Source organism: Entelurus aequoreus, linkage group LG20 (assembly GCF_033978785.1).
Source record: "Entelurus aequoreus isolate RoL-2023_Sb linkage group LG20, RoL_Eaeq_v1.1, whole genome shotgun sequence".
NCBI lineage: Eukaryota > Metazoa > Chordata > Actinopteri > Syngnathiformes > Syngnathidae > Entelurus > Entelurus aequoreus.
In genome coordinates this window covers 18,175,194-18,189,361 of record NC_084750.1, presented here as the reverse complement: position 1 = coordinate 18,189,361, position 14,168 = coordinate 18,175,194, and the positions used below count along the sequence as shown (strand labels likewise).

Genomic DNA, 14,168 nt, shown 5'->3' with positions numbered 1-14,168 from the left:
CAGCCCTGGGTTAGAGTGATATATCAGATATATCAGATTGTAGGTGGGTTTATTTTGTACCCTTTGCGTTCATATTTCACTGTTTGTTGCATTTTTGTTGCGTTTCACTTGATTGTAAAATATGTCGATCGAAAGGGGGTGCGGCGTTCATATGTTGTCAATATTCAGTGTTTTATCGTTCATAGAAAAATTAAAAATTCCATTATGTTTTTTAAGGCGGTCTGTCATAACCTTTTTAGCATTCAATCAGACATTATTGTGAGGTTTTGTATTAGTGTTCCTAAAAATAGATATACCGGCCCCCAGACACATTTTTTTCTGTAAATGTGGCCCCCGAGTCAAAATAATTGCCCAGCCCTGGGTTAGAGTGATATATCAGATATATCAGATTGTAGGTGGGTTTATTTTGTACCCTTCGCGTTCAGATTTCACTGTTTGTTGCATTTTTGTTGCGTTTCACTTGATTGTAAAATATGTCGATCGAAAGGGGGTGCGACGTTCATATGTTCTCAATATTCAGTGTTTTATCGCTCATAGACATTTTTTAAATTCTATTACGTTTTTTAAGGCGGTCTGTCATAACGTTTTTAGCATTCAATCGGACATTATTGTGAGGTTTTGCATTAGTGTTCCTAAAAATAGATATACCGGCCCCCAGACACATTTTTTTCTCTAAATGTGGCCCCCGAGTCAAAATAATTGCCCAGGCCTGGGTTAGAGTGATATATCAGATATATCAGATTGTAGGTGGGTTTATTTTGTACCCTTCACGTTCATATTTCACTGTTTGTTGCATTTTTGTTGCGTTTCACTTGATTGTAAAATATGTCGATATAAAGGGGGTGCGACGTTCATATTTTGTCAATATTCAGTGTTTTATCGTTCATAGAAAAATTTAAAATTCTTTTACCTTTTTTAAGGCGGTCTGTCATAACGTTTTTAGCATTCAATCAGACATTATTGTGAGGTTTTGTATTAGTGTTCCTAAAAATAGATATACCGGCCCCCAGACACATTTTTTTCTCTAAATGTGGCCCCCGAGTTAAAATAATTGCCCAGGCCTGGGTTAGAGTGATATATCAGATTGTAGGTGGGTTTATTTTGTACCCTTTGCGTTCATATTTCACTGTTTGTTGCATTTTTGTTGCGTTTCACTTGATTGTAAAATATGTCGATATAAAGGGGGTGCGACGTTCATATTTTGTCAATATTCAGTGTTTTATCGTTCATAGAAAAATTAAAAATTCCATTACGTTTTTTAAGGCGGTCTGTCATAACCTTTTTAGCATTCAATCAGGCATTATTGTGAGGTTTTGTATTAGTGTTCCTAAAAATAGATATACCGGCCCCCAGACACATTTTTTTCTCTAAATGTGGCCCCCCAGTCAAAATAATTGCCCAGCCCTGGGTTAGAGTGTCCGCCCTGAGATGGGTAGGTCGTGAGTTCAAACCCTGGCCGAGTCATACCAAAGACTATAAAAATGGGAGCCATTACCTCCCTGCTTGGCACTCAGCATCAAGGGTTGGAATTGAGGTGCTGCTCACTGCTCCCCTCACCTCCCAGGGGGGTGAACAAGGGGATGGGTCAAATGCAGAGGACAAATTTCACCACACCTAGTGTGTGTGTGACAATCATTGGTACTTTAACTTTACTTTTTTGTTGTTTGGTGATGGCATCGTTTTGTCCATTACACACCTGAGTGGCATTGGCGGTGCTAAAGTAGCCAATTAAAAGCTGGTAAAAGCTGACTGTTCTCCCTTTCCCTCCTGTGGTTTCTTCATCATGGAGACCAGGGGGTCCCCACGGGACTCCCGTGCCGACGGGTAACCAAACACCCGCCTTTTTGTTTTGCAAACGAGGCGAGGCGGGTGCGTCGCAGATCTTCGGTTTCAGCGACATTGTCGAATCGGGGGGGTGAGAAGGAACCACGGCGAGGCAAAGTTGTTTGCCTTTAAATCGGAAAGGAAGAGAGAGAGGTGTGTGCACAGGCTGCGGTGGCAGATATCTGGATGCTGGGCTGCAGACAAATAGTCTCCCGTCGCAGATTGGAAATATATGACAGGCTGTATCGGAGGAGAGATGAAGACGGGCAAGAAATCCATCATAGGTAGGTGCACCTTTGAGTCGTCGTCCGTGTAATCAGATTGCGTGGGTGGTGGAATACACGCATGCACCTTGAGACCGGCCCAGGCATGTTTACCCTGCGTGGGAGCCAGTTACATAAGGGACTGCATTCAAAGGCCTTCCTCCACTCCGTTTAGCCTCAGTGCAAGTCGTACACCATTCCTCACCTGAGGCTTTAGCAAAGGACGCGGGGATTTTTTGCCGTGACAAACACTTTGCACGCCAACTAGAAAGTGGAACGAGCTAATGTCCTGATTAGAACCCGTTCAAATTGATTAGAGGAATGTTTTTGCAAAAAGGGGCAGTTAGATGCGAGCCCGGTGAACTCTGCCCGGCAACAAGTGGCTGCACGCATGTGTGATCTGACCGGGGGGAAACACTCTGAGAGACGTGAGGAGTGCGCAATTTAGCAAATCTTTGCCGCGCACAAAATAAAATACAATTTTGAACACTAAACAATATACAAAACCCAAAACCAGTGAAGTTGGCACCTTGTATAAATTGTAAATAAAAACAGAACATCCATCTTAAAGGCCTACTGAAATGAATTTTTTTTATTGAAACGGGGATAGCAGATCCATTCTATGTGTCATACTTGATCATTTCGCGATATTGCCATATTTTTGCTGAAAGGATTTAGTAGAGAACATCGACGATAAAGTTCCCAACTTTTGGTCACTGATAAAAAAAAAGCCTTGCCTGTACCGGAAGTAGCGCGACGTCGCAGGTTGAAGGGCTCCTCACATTTCCCCATTGTTTACACCAGCAGCGAGAGCGATTCGGACCGAGAAAGCGGCAATTACCCCATTAATTTGAGCCAGGATGACAGATTCGTGGATGAGGAACGTGAGAGTGAAGGACTAGAGTGCAGTGCAGGACGTATCTTTTTTCGCTCTGACCGTAACTTAGGTACAAGCTGGCTCATTGGATTCCACACTTTCTCTTTTTTCTATTGTGGATCACGGATTTGTATTTTAAACCACCTGGGATACTATATCCTCTTGAAAATGAGAGTCGATAACGCGAAATGGACATTCACAGTGACTTTTATCTCCACGACAATACATCGGCGAAGCACTTTAGCTACGGACCTAACGTGATAACATCGGGCTTAACTGCAGATAGAAACAAAAGAAATAAACCCCTGACTGGAAGGATAGACAGAAGATCAACAATACTATTAAACCATGGACATGTAACTACACGGTTAATGCTTTCCAGCCTGGGGAAGCTTAACAATGCTGTTGCTAACGACGCCATTGAAGCTAACTTAGCAATGGGACCTCACAGAGCTATGATAAAAACATTAGCGCTCCACCTACACCAGCCAGCCCTCATCTGCTCATCAACACCCATGCTCACCTGCGTTCCAGCGATCGACGGAGCGACGAAGGACTTCACCCGATCATCGATGCGGTCGGCGGCTAGCGTCGGATAGCACGTCTGCTATCCAAGTCAAAGTCCTCCTGGTTGTGTTGCTGCAGCCAGCCGCTAATACACTGATCCCACCTACAACTTTCTTCTTTGCAGTCTTCATTGTTCATGAAACAAATTGCAAAAGATTCACCAACACAGATGTCCAGAATACTGTGGAATTTTGAGATGAAAACAGAGCTTTTTGGATTGGATACAATGGTGTCCGAATACTTCAACGATTGACGTCACGCGCATACGTCATCATACATAGACGTTTTCAACCGGAAGTTTAGCGGGAAATTTAAAATTGCACTTTATATTTATATTGGCATGTGTTGCAATGTTAAGATTTCATCATTGATATATAAACTATCAGACTGCGTGGTCGGTAGTAGTGGCTTTCAGCAGGCCTTTAAATCCGATATATATGAAAATAGCTTGAATATAGAGGCAACTTGTTTTCCCACTCTACTGGTACAGTGTGCACGTCTGATGTGCTCCACTCAAAGTGACTTTTTGCGTTTGCTCAGACACAAAAAACATTAGAAGGGACATTGATGACGACCCAAATATCATTTGCAACTCTACTGAGCCTTCGTTTATCTTGTGGCGCGAGTCTTTTATTAGAACTTTTTGTAGTTCATAACAAGTTAACGCTAATTTCCTTTAACTGCACAATTTTTTGACGTCAGGAAGTTGTATTGTCATGATCGCACATGACAGTTTTGACCTTGTTCGCTATTTTCCCGTGTTTCGTATCACTTCCTATCCTCGCGCTCTTATTTTGGTTCTACTTTCTTTTTGGATTCTTTATTTTGCTGCAATTTCCGCTCTGTTTCTTGCCAGCACCCCCCGTGTTCCATTATTTAATCTGGCCTACAGGTGTCAAACTCAAGGCCCGGGGGCCAGATGTGACCCGCCACTTCATTTTATTTGGCCCTCGAAAGCCTGGAAATACAATGTATCAATAAAGTACTTTTCTTATTAAATGTATTATTTATTTCTATTTTGGGAGAAAAAATATATATATACTCCATTTAATCGCAAATTATGTTAACTTAAATATTGTCTAATTATGATATAATATATTATCAAACATTCAAACCATTTTTTAAATAGAAATAAATACTATTAATAATGATTTCAAAGCATGTTATCCATGAAATTGTGCAATGTAAAAGTAGCAATAAATGTCATGGTAAAATTGTGAAATTTACTGTGGTTTTTACAGCATTTTTCTCTAAATGAAAAAAAAAAGTACTTTTTTTTACTGTAATAAACTGTGTGGTTTTGGCATTTACAGTAATACACCAAAAAATCTACAAAAAACAAAAAAACACAAAAAAACTTTTCCAAAAATTTTATTGTAAAACTGCAGGTTTTTTTATTTACAGTAAAAAACAAATGTACATTTTACAGTAAAATTCTGGCAACTGAGCTGCCTTTTTTACCATAAAAACAGTAGTAGTGTTTTTCCATTTACAGTAATATACACTACATTTTGAGGTGAAATTATTGCAACTTATCAATTTTTTTTTACATTTTTGTTTAAAAAAAATCTACTAATAAAACGTATTAAAAAATGGTGTAATAATAGTATTCACTGTTAGATGCGGCATAACTGCGATGTGGCCCTCGGTGAAAACCACTTTGACATCTCTGATCTAGTCTATTTTGTTTCACCTTTAGCTCTTTTACTTTATACCCTGACAAGGTTTTTTCTGTCCGTGCATTCCCGTGCTGCACTGGATTTGTTTTGCACAACCGGTGTATTTTTAATTGAACGAACTTCTTGCCTGTTCTTCGCCTTCCTTGCTCTGCGTCCTGGAGTCCAAACCAACAGCGGCAACACAACATAACACGCACGCCACGTCCCGTGTGGACGAAAACTAAGAAAATCAAATGGATTGTAAAAAAAAGAGCCAGGAGGGCAATGAAAAAGGCTTTTTGTTTTCAAAGTAAAGCGTTGCAGTCTGACATAATTGATTTTGTATTATTTTCTATTTTACACTGTGTCATCGAGATAAGCTAGCGGGACGAAAAGGCAACTCCAGGGCTGAAAATGTGTACAAACATCATTACAATATGAGATTTTAGAACTGTAAATCATGTTGTTCCATCAGTCCCATTAAACATAAACTAGTATTGAGTGTGAACATACAATTGCTTGACTTAGTATAAATTGGCATTCACTCTTCAAACAGTCATTGCATGCGCCCCATTTACTTGTTACAGTTATTGTCTCAATCAACCCTCACATCAGCTGTTTGCCAATATGATAGATTTGTAAGGACAATAACCCTCAGCTGACTGCAGACTGGATTTAATGGTGATGAAATATGCTGATATGCTATATTGGATTAGTTATTATTACTTTTTTTATAGCATATTAAGCACATGCCCTGTCAGATGTTTCTCTTTTAGACTGAAGTCACGCGTCTGATGCAATGTGTGTCTGAGACGTCACGTAAGAAATAAAACATCATTATATAATAAAATAAATATTTACGGAAATGCGGGAAATGAAGATAAGTCATCTTGGAAGACGTTTCGCCGCTCATTCGAGTAGGCTTCATCAGTTTGTGCTTATAGACTTAGATTGGTTAGATCTAGTCCTAGACTAGACTAGACTAGACCGACTAGACTAGACTAGACCGGTAGGCTTCAGCAGTTCGTGCTTATAGACTTAGATTGGTCAGAAGACTTATCTTCATTTTTATAAAGGTTCTCATTCATCCAGGTCATTGTCATCTCAGGGCATTGAATCGATCGCAACTGGACTGCTTGGTTTGTCTTGGAAGACTTAAATTGGTCAGAACTAGTCCAAGACTAGACTAGTCCGAGTAGGCTTCATCAGTTTGTGCTTATAGACTGAGATTGGTCAGAAGACTTATCTTCATGTCTATGAAGGTTCTCATTCATCCAGGTCATTGTCATCTCAGGGCATTGAATCGATCGCAACTGGACTGATTGGTTTGTCTTGGAAGACTTAGATTGGTCAGATCTAGTCCTAGACTAGACTAGACCGAGTAGGTTTCATCAGTTCGTGCTTGTGGACTTAGATTGGTCAGAAGACTTATCTTCATGTCTATGAAGGTTCTCATTCATCCAGGTCATTGTCATCTCAGGGCATTGAATCGATCGCAACTGGACTGATTTGTTTGTCTTGGAAGAATTATATTGGTCTGAACTAGTCCTAGACTAGACCGAGTAGGCTTCATCAGTTTGGGCTTATATACTGAGATTGGTCAGAAGACTTATCTTCATTTTTATAAAGGTTCTCATTCATCCAGGTCATTGTCAACTCAGGGCGTTCAATCGATCGCAACTGGACTGCTTGGTTTGTCTTGGAAGAATTAGATTGGTCAGCTCTAGTCCTAGCCTAGACTAGACCGAATAGGCTTCATCAGTTCTTGCTTATAGACTTAGCTTGGTCAGAAGACTTACTGTATCTTCATGTCTATGAAGGTTCTCATTCATCCAGGTCATTGTCATCTCAGGGCGTTCGATCGATCGCAACTGAACTGCTTGGTTTTTCTTGGAAGACTTAGATTGGTCAGATCTAGTCCTAGACTAGACTAGACCAAGTAGGCTTCATCAGTTCGTGCTTGTGGACTTAGATTGGTCAGAAGACTTATGTCCATGTCCATGAAGGTTCTCAATCATCCAGGTCATTGTCATCTCAGGGCATTGAATCGATCGCAACTGGACTGATTTGTTTGTCTTGGAAGAATTATATTGGTCTGAACTAGTCCTAGACTAGACCGAGTAGGCTTCATCAGTTTGGGCTTATATACTGAGATTGGTCAGAAGACTTATCTTCATTTTTATAAAGGTTCTCATTCATCCAGGTCATTGTCAACTCAGGGCGTTCAATCGATCGCAACTGGACTGCTTGGTTTGTCTTGGAAGAATTAGATTGGTCAGCTCTAGTCCTAGCCTAGACTAGACCGAGTAGGCTTCATCAGTTCTTGCTTATAGACTTAGCTTGGTCAGAAGACTTACTGTATCTTCATGTCTATGAAGGTTCTCATTCATCCAGGTCATTGTCATCTCAGGGCATTCAATTGATCGCAACTGGACTGCTTGGTTTGTCTTGGAAGACTTAGATTGGTCAGATCTAGTCCTAGACAAGACTAGACCGAGTAGGCTTCAGCAGTTCGTGCTTATAGACTTAGATTGGTCAGAAGACTTATCTTCATGTCTATGAAGCTTCTAGTTTCTGACCAATCTAAGTCTATAAGCACAAACTGCTGAAGCCTACTCGGTCTAGTCTAGTCTAGGACTAGATCTGACCAATCTAAGTCTTCCAAGAAAAAACAAGCAGTTCAGTTGCGATCGATCGAACGCCCTGAGATGACAATGACCTGGATGAATGAGAACCTTCATAGACATGAAGATAAGTCTTCTGACCAATCTAAGTCTATAAGCCCAAACTGATGAAGCCTACTCGATCTCGTCTAGTCTAGTCTAGAACTAGACCTGACCAATCTAAGTCTTCCAAGACAAAGCAAGCAGTCCTGTCGCGATCGATTGAAGGCCCTGAGATGACAATGACCTGGATGAATGAGAACCTTCATAGACATGAAGATAAGTCTTCTTATATCTCATCTGGGAATTTAGAAGGGAAGCAAACACAATCAGGGTGTCAACTCGCACTACAAAAAAGAAATTGCCTTGAAACGAGCTATTAAAAACGCACCTTAATTAGATCCTGTTTGATCAAAGTGTATAAAAAAATAATACACTTGTTTGTATTAGCGGTGGAATTAAAACAAAGTAAGAATAAAATAAAAATGAGAGCAGAAATGGACAAAGAAAAAGGTTGTAAATGCCACAGTCGCTATATAAATATACGTATATAGTTCAGGCCAAAAGTTTGGACACACCTTCTCATTCAACAGTTTTCTTTATTTTCATGACTATTTACATTGTAGATTGTCACTGAAGGCATCAAAACTAAGAATGAACACATGTGGAGTTAAAAGGTGAAACAAATGAAAATATGTTTTATATTCTAGTGTCTTCAAAACAGCCACCCTTTGCTCGGATTACTTTTTTCGCACACTCTTGGCATTCTCTCCATGAGCTTCAAGAGGTAGTCACCTGAAATGGTTTTCACTATTTGCTATCCGTGGCATTGGTCATCTCTTCCGTTATTTCCATTAATGCCATTGATGTTGACATGTAATCCTTTGGACCCGACAGCTACTAACTCCATGTTATTAGCATGTAGCATTCTCTTGCTTTACCCACAATCAGGGCCGGCCCGTGGCATAGGCCGTATAGGCAAATGCTAAGGGCGCCGTCTATCAGGGGGCGCCACGCCAGTGCCACAAATGTTGGAAAAAAAAATAAAAAAAAATTTGGTACTATTATTTCTAAATACAAAAGATAATCCCACGTTAATTAAAATGCAAAGTAAAGCCTATTTAATAGAAATATTATTTGTTACAACATTACGCCCTCCCCCCTATCCCGCCGCACGGTGCGCCCCCTCCCTTCCCGTATCATGACTCTTACCACATCAAAAAATCAACACAAGATGTCAAAACGGCCAAAACTGTCAGGTGCCCAGGGAAGAAAAAAGAGAAAAGAAGAGGAGAAACGAGAAAAAGACAGAGGTAGCAGGTAGGTAACGTTAGCCTACATGAAATTATTTGTCTGTTACAGAATGTGATAGTAACCTGGCTTTTTAGCATTAAGCTAATGTTACATGATTCGGCAATTGCTAATCAATAAATAGCTAGTTCTGTTTTAACGTCGGGTTAATATTGTGGAGGGGGCTAAATTGTTATGGAAAATAATAATGTAACGTTAGGTAATTACAGTACTCCCACCTTACATTCCTCAGGGACATTTGTATTAGATCTTTTAAGCAGGTGTTTTTTGTTTACATTGTTATTGCCTTCTGGTTAGCTAATGTTTGCCCTGCAGGTAATAGTCACTTTTCCACCCCTTTATATATTAGGTATAGTTGTAAGCCTAGTTGTTAAAGTGCACATCATTAATGTTAATTAAGCAATATCACATGAGAGGGAATGCTGTTTCTTAATTTGAGCACTGCTGTGATTCGGTTAAAGATAATCATAACATAACATTGTCATATAATATGTTAATTTGCTTTCTTTAAGTAAAAAAAAAGGTCAAAGACAAAGCTATTCGGTTTCTTGTGAGTATATACACTTCACTGCCGATGTGGGGGGGGTGGGGGGGGGGGGTGCGCAGAGCAAATAGAGGAAAAAAAAGATGATTTTTGCAGGCGAGTACAGCGCAGAGCTGTCGTGACTGCGTGGGTGTGAAGCGGAAGGCTCACGATCTCCCCTGCACCATCCAAAACAGACTATTAAATTACCAACACGGTCATTAGCCAGCAGCCCTTCTGCTCAGCATGCGTGACTCCTTCCTCTACCTTCTGCCGTCTCATACCCACAACACTGGGCCAACCCAATTAAAGTCTCCTTGGAGGAGATGAATCCCATCTTGTGTCTCCTACATGCTAACTGGCTATATGAACAACATTAGCAGACAACATAGGTTGTTGGTGCTATTCTGTGGACAAGTACATAACCCAAAAGCATTTGTAAATGGTAAATAAAAACAGAATACAATGATTTGCAAATCCATTTCAACTTATATTCAATTGAATAGACTGCAAAGACAAGATATTTAATGTTCCAACTAACAAACAATCATTAACTTAGAATTTAATGGCAGCAACACATTTAAAAAAAGGGGCATTTTTACCACTGTGTTACATGGCCTTTCCTTTTAACAACACTCAGTAAATGTTTGGTAACTGAGGAGACACATTTTTGAAGCTTCTCAGGTGGAATTCTTTCCCATTCTTGCTTGATGTACAGCTTAAGTTGTTCAACAGTCCGGGGGTCTTCGTTGCGGTATTTTAGGCTTCATAATGCACCACACATTTTCAATGGGAGACAGGTCTGGACTACAGGCAGGCCAGTCTAGTACCCGCACGCTTTTACTATGAAGCCACGTTGATGTAACACGTGGCTTGGCATTGTCTTGCTGAAATAAGCAGGGGCGTCCATGAAAATGACATTGCTTGGATGTCAACATATGTCGCTCCAAAACCTGTATGTACCTTTCAGCATTAATGGTGCCTTCACAGATGTGTAAGTTACCCATGTCTTGGGCACTAATACACCCCCATACCATCACACATGCTGACTTGTACACTTTGCGTCTAGAACAGTCCGGATGGGGGTATGTGGGATGTTCCAACTAAGTGTTTGTTGAGCATTCCTCAACTTTCTCAGTCTTTTTTGCGACTTGTGCCAGCTTTTTTGAAACATGTTGCAGGCATCAAATTCCAAAATGAGCTAATATTTGCCAAAAGTAACAAAGTTTAGCAGTTGGAACATTGAATATCTTGTCTTTGCAGTCTATTCAATTGAATATATGTTGAAAAGGATTTGCAAATCATTGTACTCTGTTTTTATTCAGGATGTGGCTTGGCCTTGTCTTGCTGAAATAAGCAGGGGTGTCCATGAAAAAGACCTGGCTTGGATTGCAACATATGTTGCTCCAAAACCTGTATGTACCTTTCAGCATTAATGGTGCCTTCACAGATGTGTAAGTTACCCATGCCTTGGGCACTAATACACCCCCATACCATCACAGATGCTGGCTTTTACACTTTGCGCCTATAACAGTCCGGATGGTTCTTTTCCTCTTTGGTCCGGAGGACACGACGTCCACAGTTTCCAAAAACAATTAGAAATGTGGACTCGTCAGACCACAGAGCAATTTTCCACTTTGTATCAGTCTATCTTAGATGAGCTCGGGCCCAGCGAAGCCGGCGGCGTTTCTGGGTGTTGTTGATAAATAGCTTTCGCTTTGCATAGTAGAGTTTTAACTTGCACTTACAGATATAGCGACAAACTGTAGTTACTGACAGTGGTTTTCTGAAGTGTTCCTGAGCTCATGTGGTGATATCCTTTACACACTGATGTCGCTTTTTGATGCAGTACCGCCTGAGGGATCGAAGGTCATTCAATGTTGGTTTTCGGCCTTTTTCCAGATTCTCTGAACCTTTTGATGATATTACGGACCGTCGATGGTGAAATCCCTAAATTCCTTGCAATAGCTGGTTGAGAAATGTTGTTCTTAAACAATTTGCTCAGGCATTTGTTGACAAAGTGGTGACCCTCGCCCCATCCTTGTTTGTGAATGACTGAGCATTTCATGGAAGCTGCTTTTATACCCAATCATGGCACCCACCTGTTCCCAATTAACCTGTTCACCTGCGGGATGTTCCAAATAAGTGTTTGATGAGCATTCCTCAACTTTCTCAGTCTTTTTTGCCACTTGTGCCAGCTTTTTTGAAACATGTTGCAGGCATCAAATTCCAAATGAGCTAATATTTGCAAAAAATAACAACGTTTACCAGTTCGAACGTTAAATATCTTGTCTTTGCAGTCTATTCAATTGAATATGAGTTGAAAAGGATTTGCAAATCATTGTATTCTGTTTTTATTTACCATTTACACAACGTGACAACTTCACTGGTTTCGGGTTTTTTATTACGGTGGCTACTAGTGCTGAATGCGTTCTCGTGCAAGGGGAATCCCTTTTTAGTTTCACGGGTAAAAGTGGCATAAACGAGGCGAAACGAGCAAGAAGGCGCCAGCTGCACTGTGATAATTAACGGCCCCGGTGTGACAGTTCAAGAGCTTTCCCTGGCTTGCTAGGCAGAGGATCCTCGTTATCCTTAACTGCTTGTCAGAAAGTGAGAGTCGGGGCCTGACTTTCACGCATCAGTCACAAGACAGCCAAGGATGGCAGGAAACAGAAGCGATGTGACAAACGACTGTGCTGGAGGTGGAGGGACATTTGACAAGGTACCATAAGTCCCTGGTAACTTAGCATAGACACTGTAAAATCACAGACTCTGGAGAAAAAAATGGTACATCAATGATTTGTAACTAGGTAGTAGGGTTGTACCGTATACCATTACTAGTATAGTATCGCAGTACTAATACATCAAAAACAGTACTATACTCTGTTTGAAAAGTACCGATTCGCCATATTTTTTTTTTAACGGGCATGAAGGCGCGCGTCACGTCATGACATTGCTGGCTTTACGAGCAGAGGAGCATGTTCGGCAGCGCACAATCACAGAGTACTTACAAGCAGACACAGTGTGTAGACAGAAAAGGGAGAATGGACGCATTTTGGCTTACAAACTAAAGATAAAAGTAATAACACTGAAACGCCCTCAGGAAGAGGTGCTTTAAAACATGGCTGGCTAGCTAGCGGCTAACATCCATCCGCAGTCTGCAGTGTTTTAGCTACTTCTAAATCACTAATCCTCGTCTCCATGGCGACAAATAAAGTAAGTTTCTTACAAGTAGCATTATCACTGCAGGACGTGGAATAGCTAAACATGCTTCACGACACACAATGTAAACAAATGCCATGAGTGGATCTACACCTGACATCCACTGTAATGATACCAAGTACAATAGCGTATCTAGTCGATACTACTATGATTACATCGGTATTTTTTATCGTCACAAAATATTTTTCCTTTTTTTAAAATGTATATTATGTTTATAAACTCAGGAAATACGTCCCTGGACACATGAGGACTTTGAATATGACCATTGTATGATCCTGTAACTACTTGGTATCGGATTGATACCCTAAATGTGTGGTATCATCCAAAACTAATGTAAAGTATCAAAGAAGAGAAGAATAAGTGATTATTACATTTTAACAGAAGTGTAGATAGAACATGTCGAAACGGAAAATAAGCAGATATTAACAGTAAATGAACAAGTAGATTAATAATCGATTTTACAGCTTGTCCTTTATAATGTTGACAAAATAATAGAAGGAGAAATAACACAATATGTTACAGCAGACAAATTAAGAGCCTTTGTTTGTTTACTTACTACTAAAAAAAAGTTGTCTAGTACGTTCACTATTTTATTTAAGGACTAAATTGCAATAATAAACATATATTTAATGTACCCTAAAATGTTTTGTTGAAATAAAGCCAATTATGCCATTTTTTTGTGGCCCTGTTTATAAAGAAAAGTATCAAAAAGTATTGAAATACATTTTAAAGTTAAAGTTAAAGTACCCATGATTGTCACACACAGGTGTGGCGAAATTATTCCCTGCATTTGACCCATCACCCTTGAAATCATTGCACGTAAGCGATGATATTACGGACCTTCGATCCGTCAGGCGCGACTGCATCAAAAAGCGACATCAGTGTGTAAAGGATATCACCACATGGGCTCAGGAACACTTCAGAAAATCACTGTCAGTAACTACGGTTGGTCGCTACATCTGTAACTGCAAGTTAAAACTCTACTATGCAAAGCCAAAGCCATTTATCAACAACACCCAGAAACGCCGCCGGCTTCGCTGGGCCCGAGCTCATCTAAGATGGACTGATACAAAGTGGAAAAGTGTTCTTGGATCTGATGAGTCCACATTTTAAATTGTTTTTGGAAACTGTGGACGTCGTGTCCTCCGGACCAAAGAGGAAAAGAACCATCCGGATTGTTCTAGGCGCAAAGTTGAAAGCCATCTGTGATGGTATGGGGGTGTATTAGTGCCCAAGACCTGGGTAACTTACACATCTGTG

The 14,168-nt window shown here is 40.3% G+C and overlaps 1 protein-coding gene across 1 annotated transcript in view; it reads left to right on the top strand.

Moving 5' to 3' along the window:
• Positions 1 to 1,968: 1,968 nt before the first annotated feature.
• The window catches only part of si:ch211-195b13.1 (STKc_SGK domain-containing protein), a 49,255-nt gene continuing 37,055 nt past the window's right edge, over positions 1,969 to 14,168 (top strand). Inside the window, exon 1 of the mRNA XM_062029558.1 lies at positions 1,969 to 2,108. Within this exon, the coding sequence (XP_061885542.1) occupies positions 2,057 to 2,108 (52 nt within the window). The 5' untranslated portion in view covers positions 1,969 to 2,056. The remainder of the gene's footprint in view (positions 2,109 to 14,168) is intronic.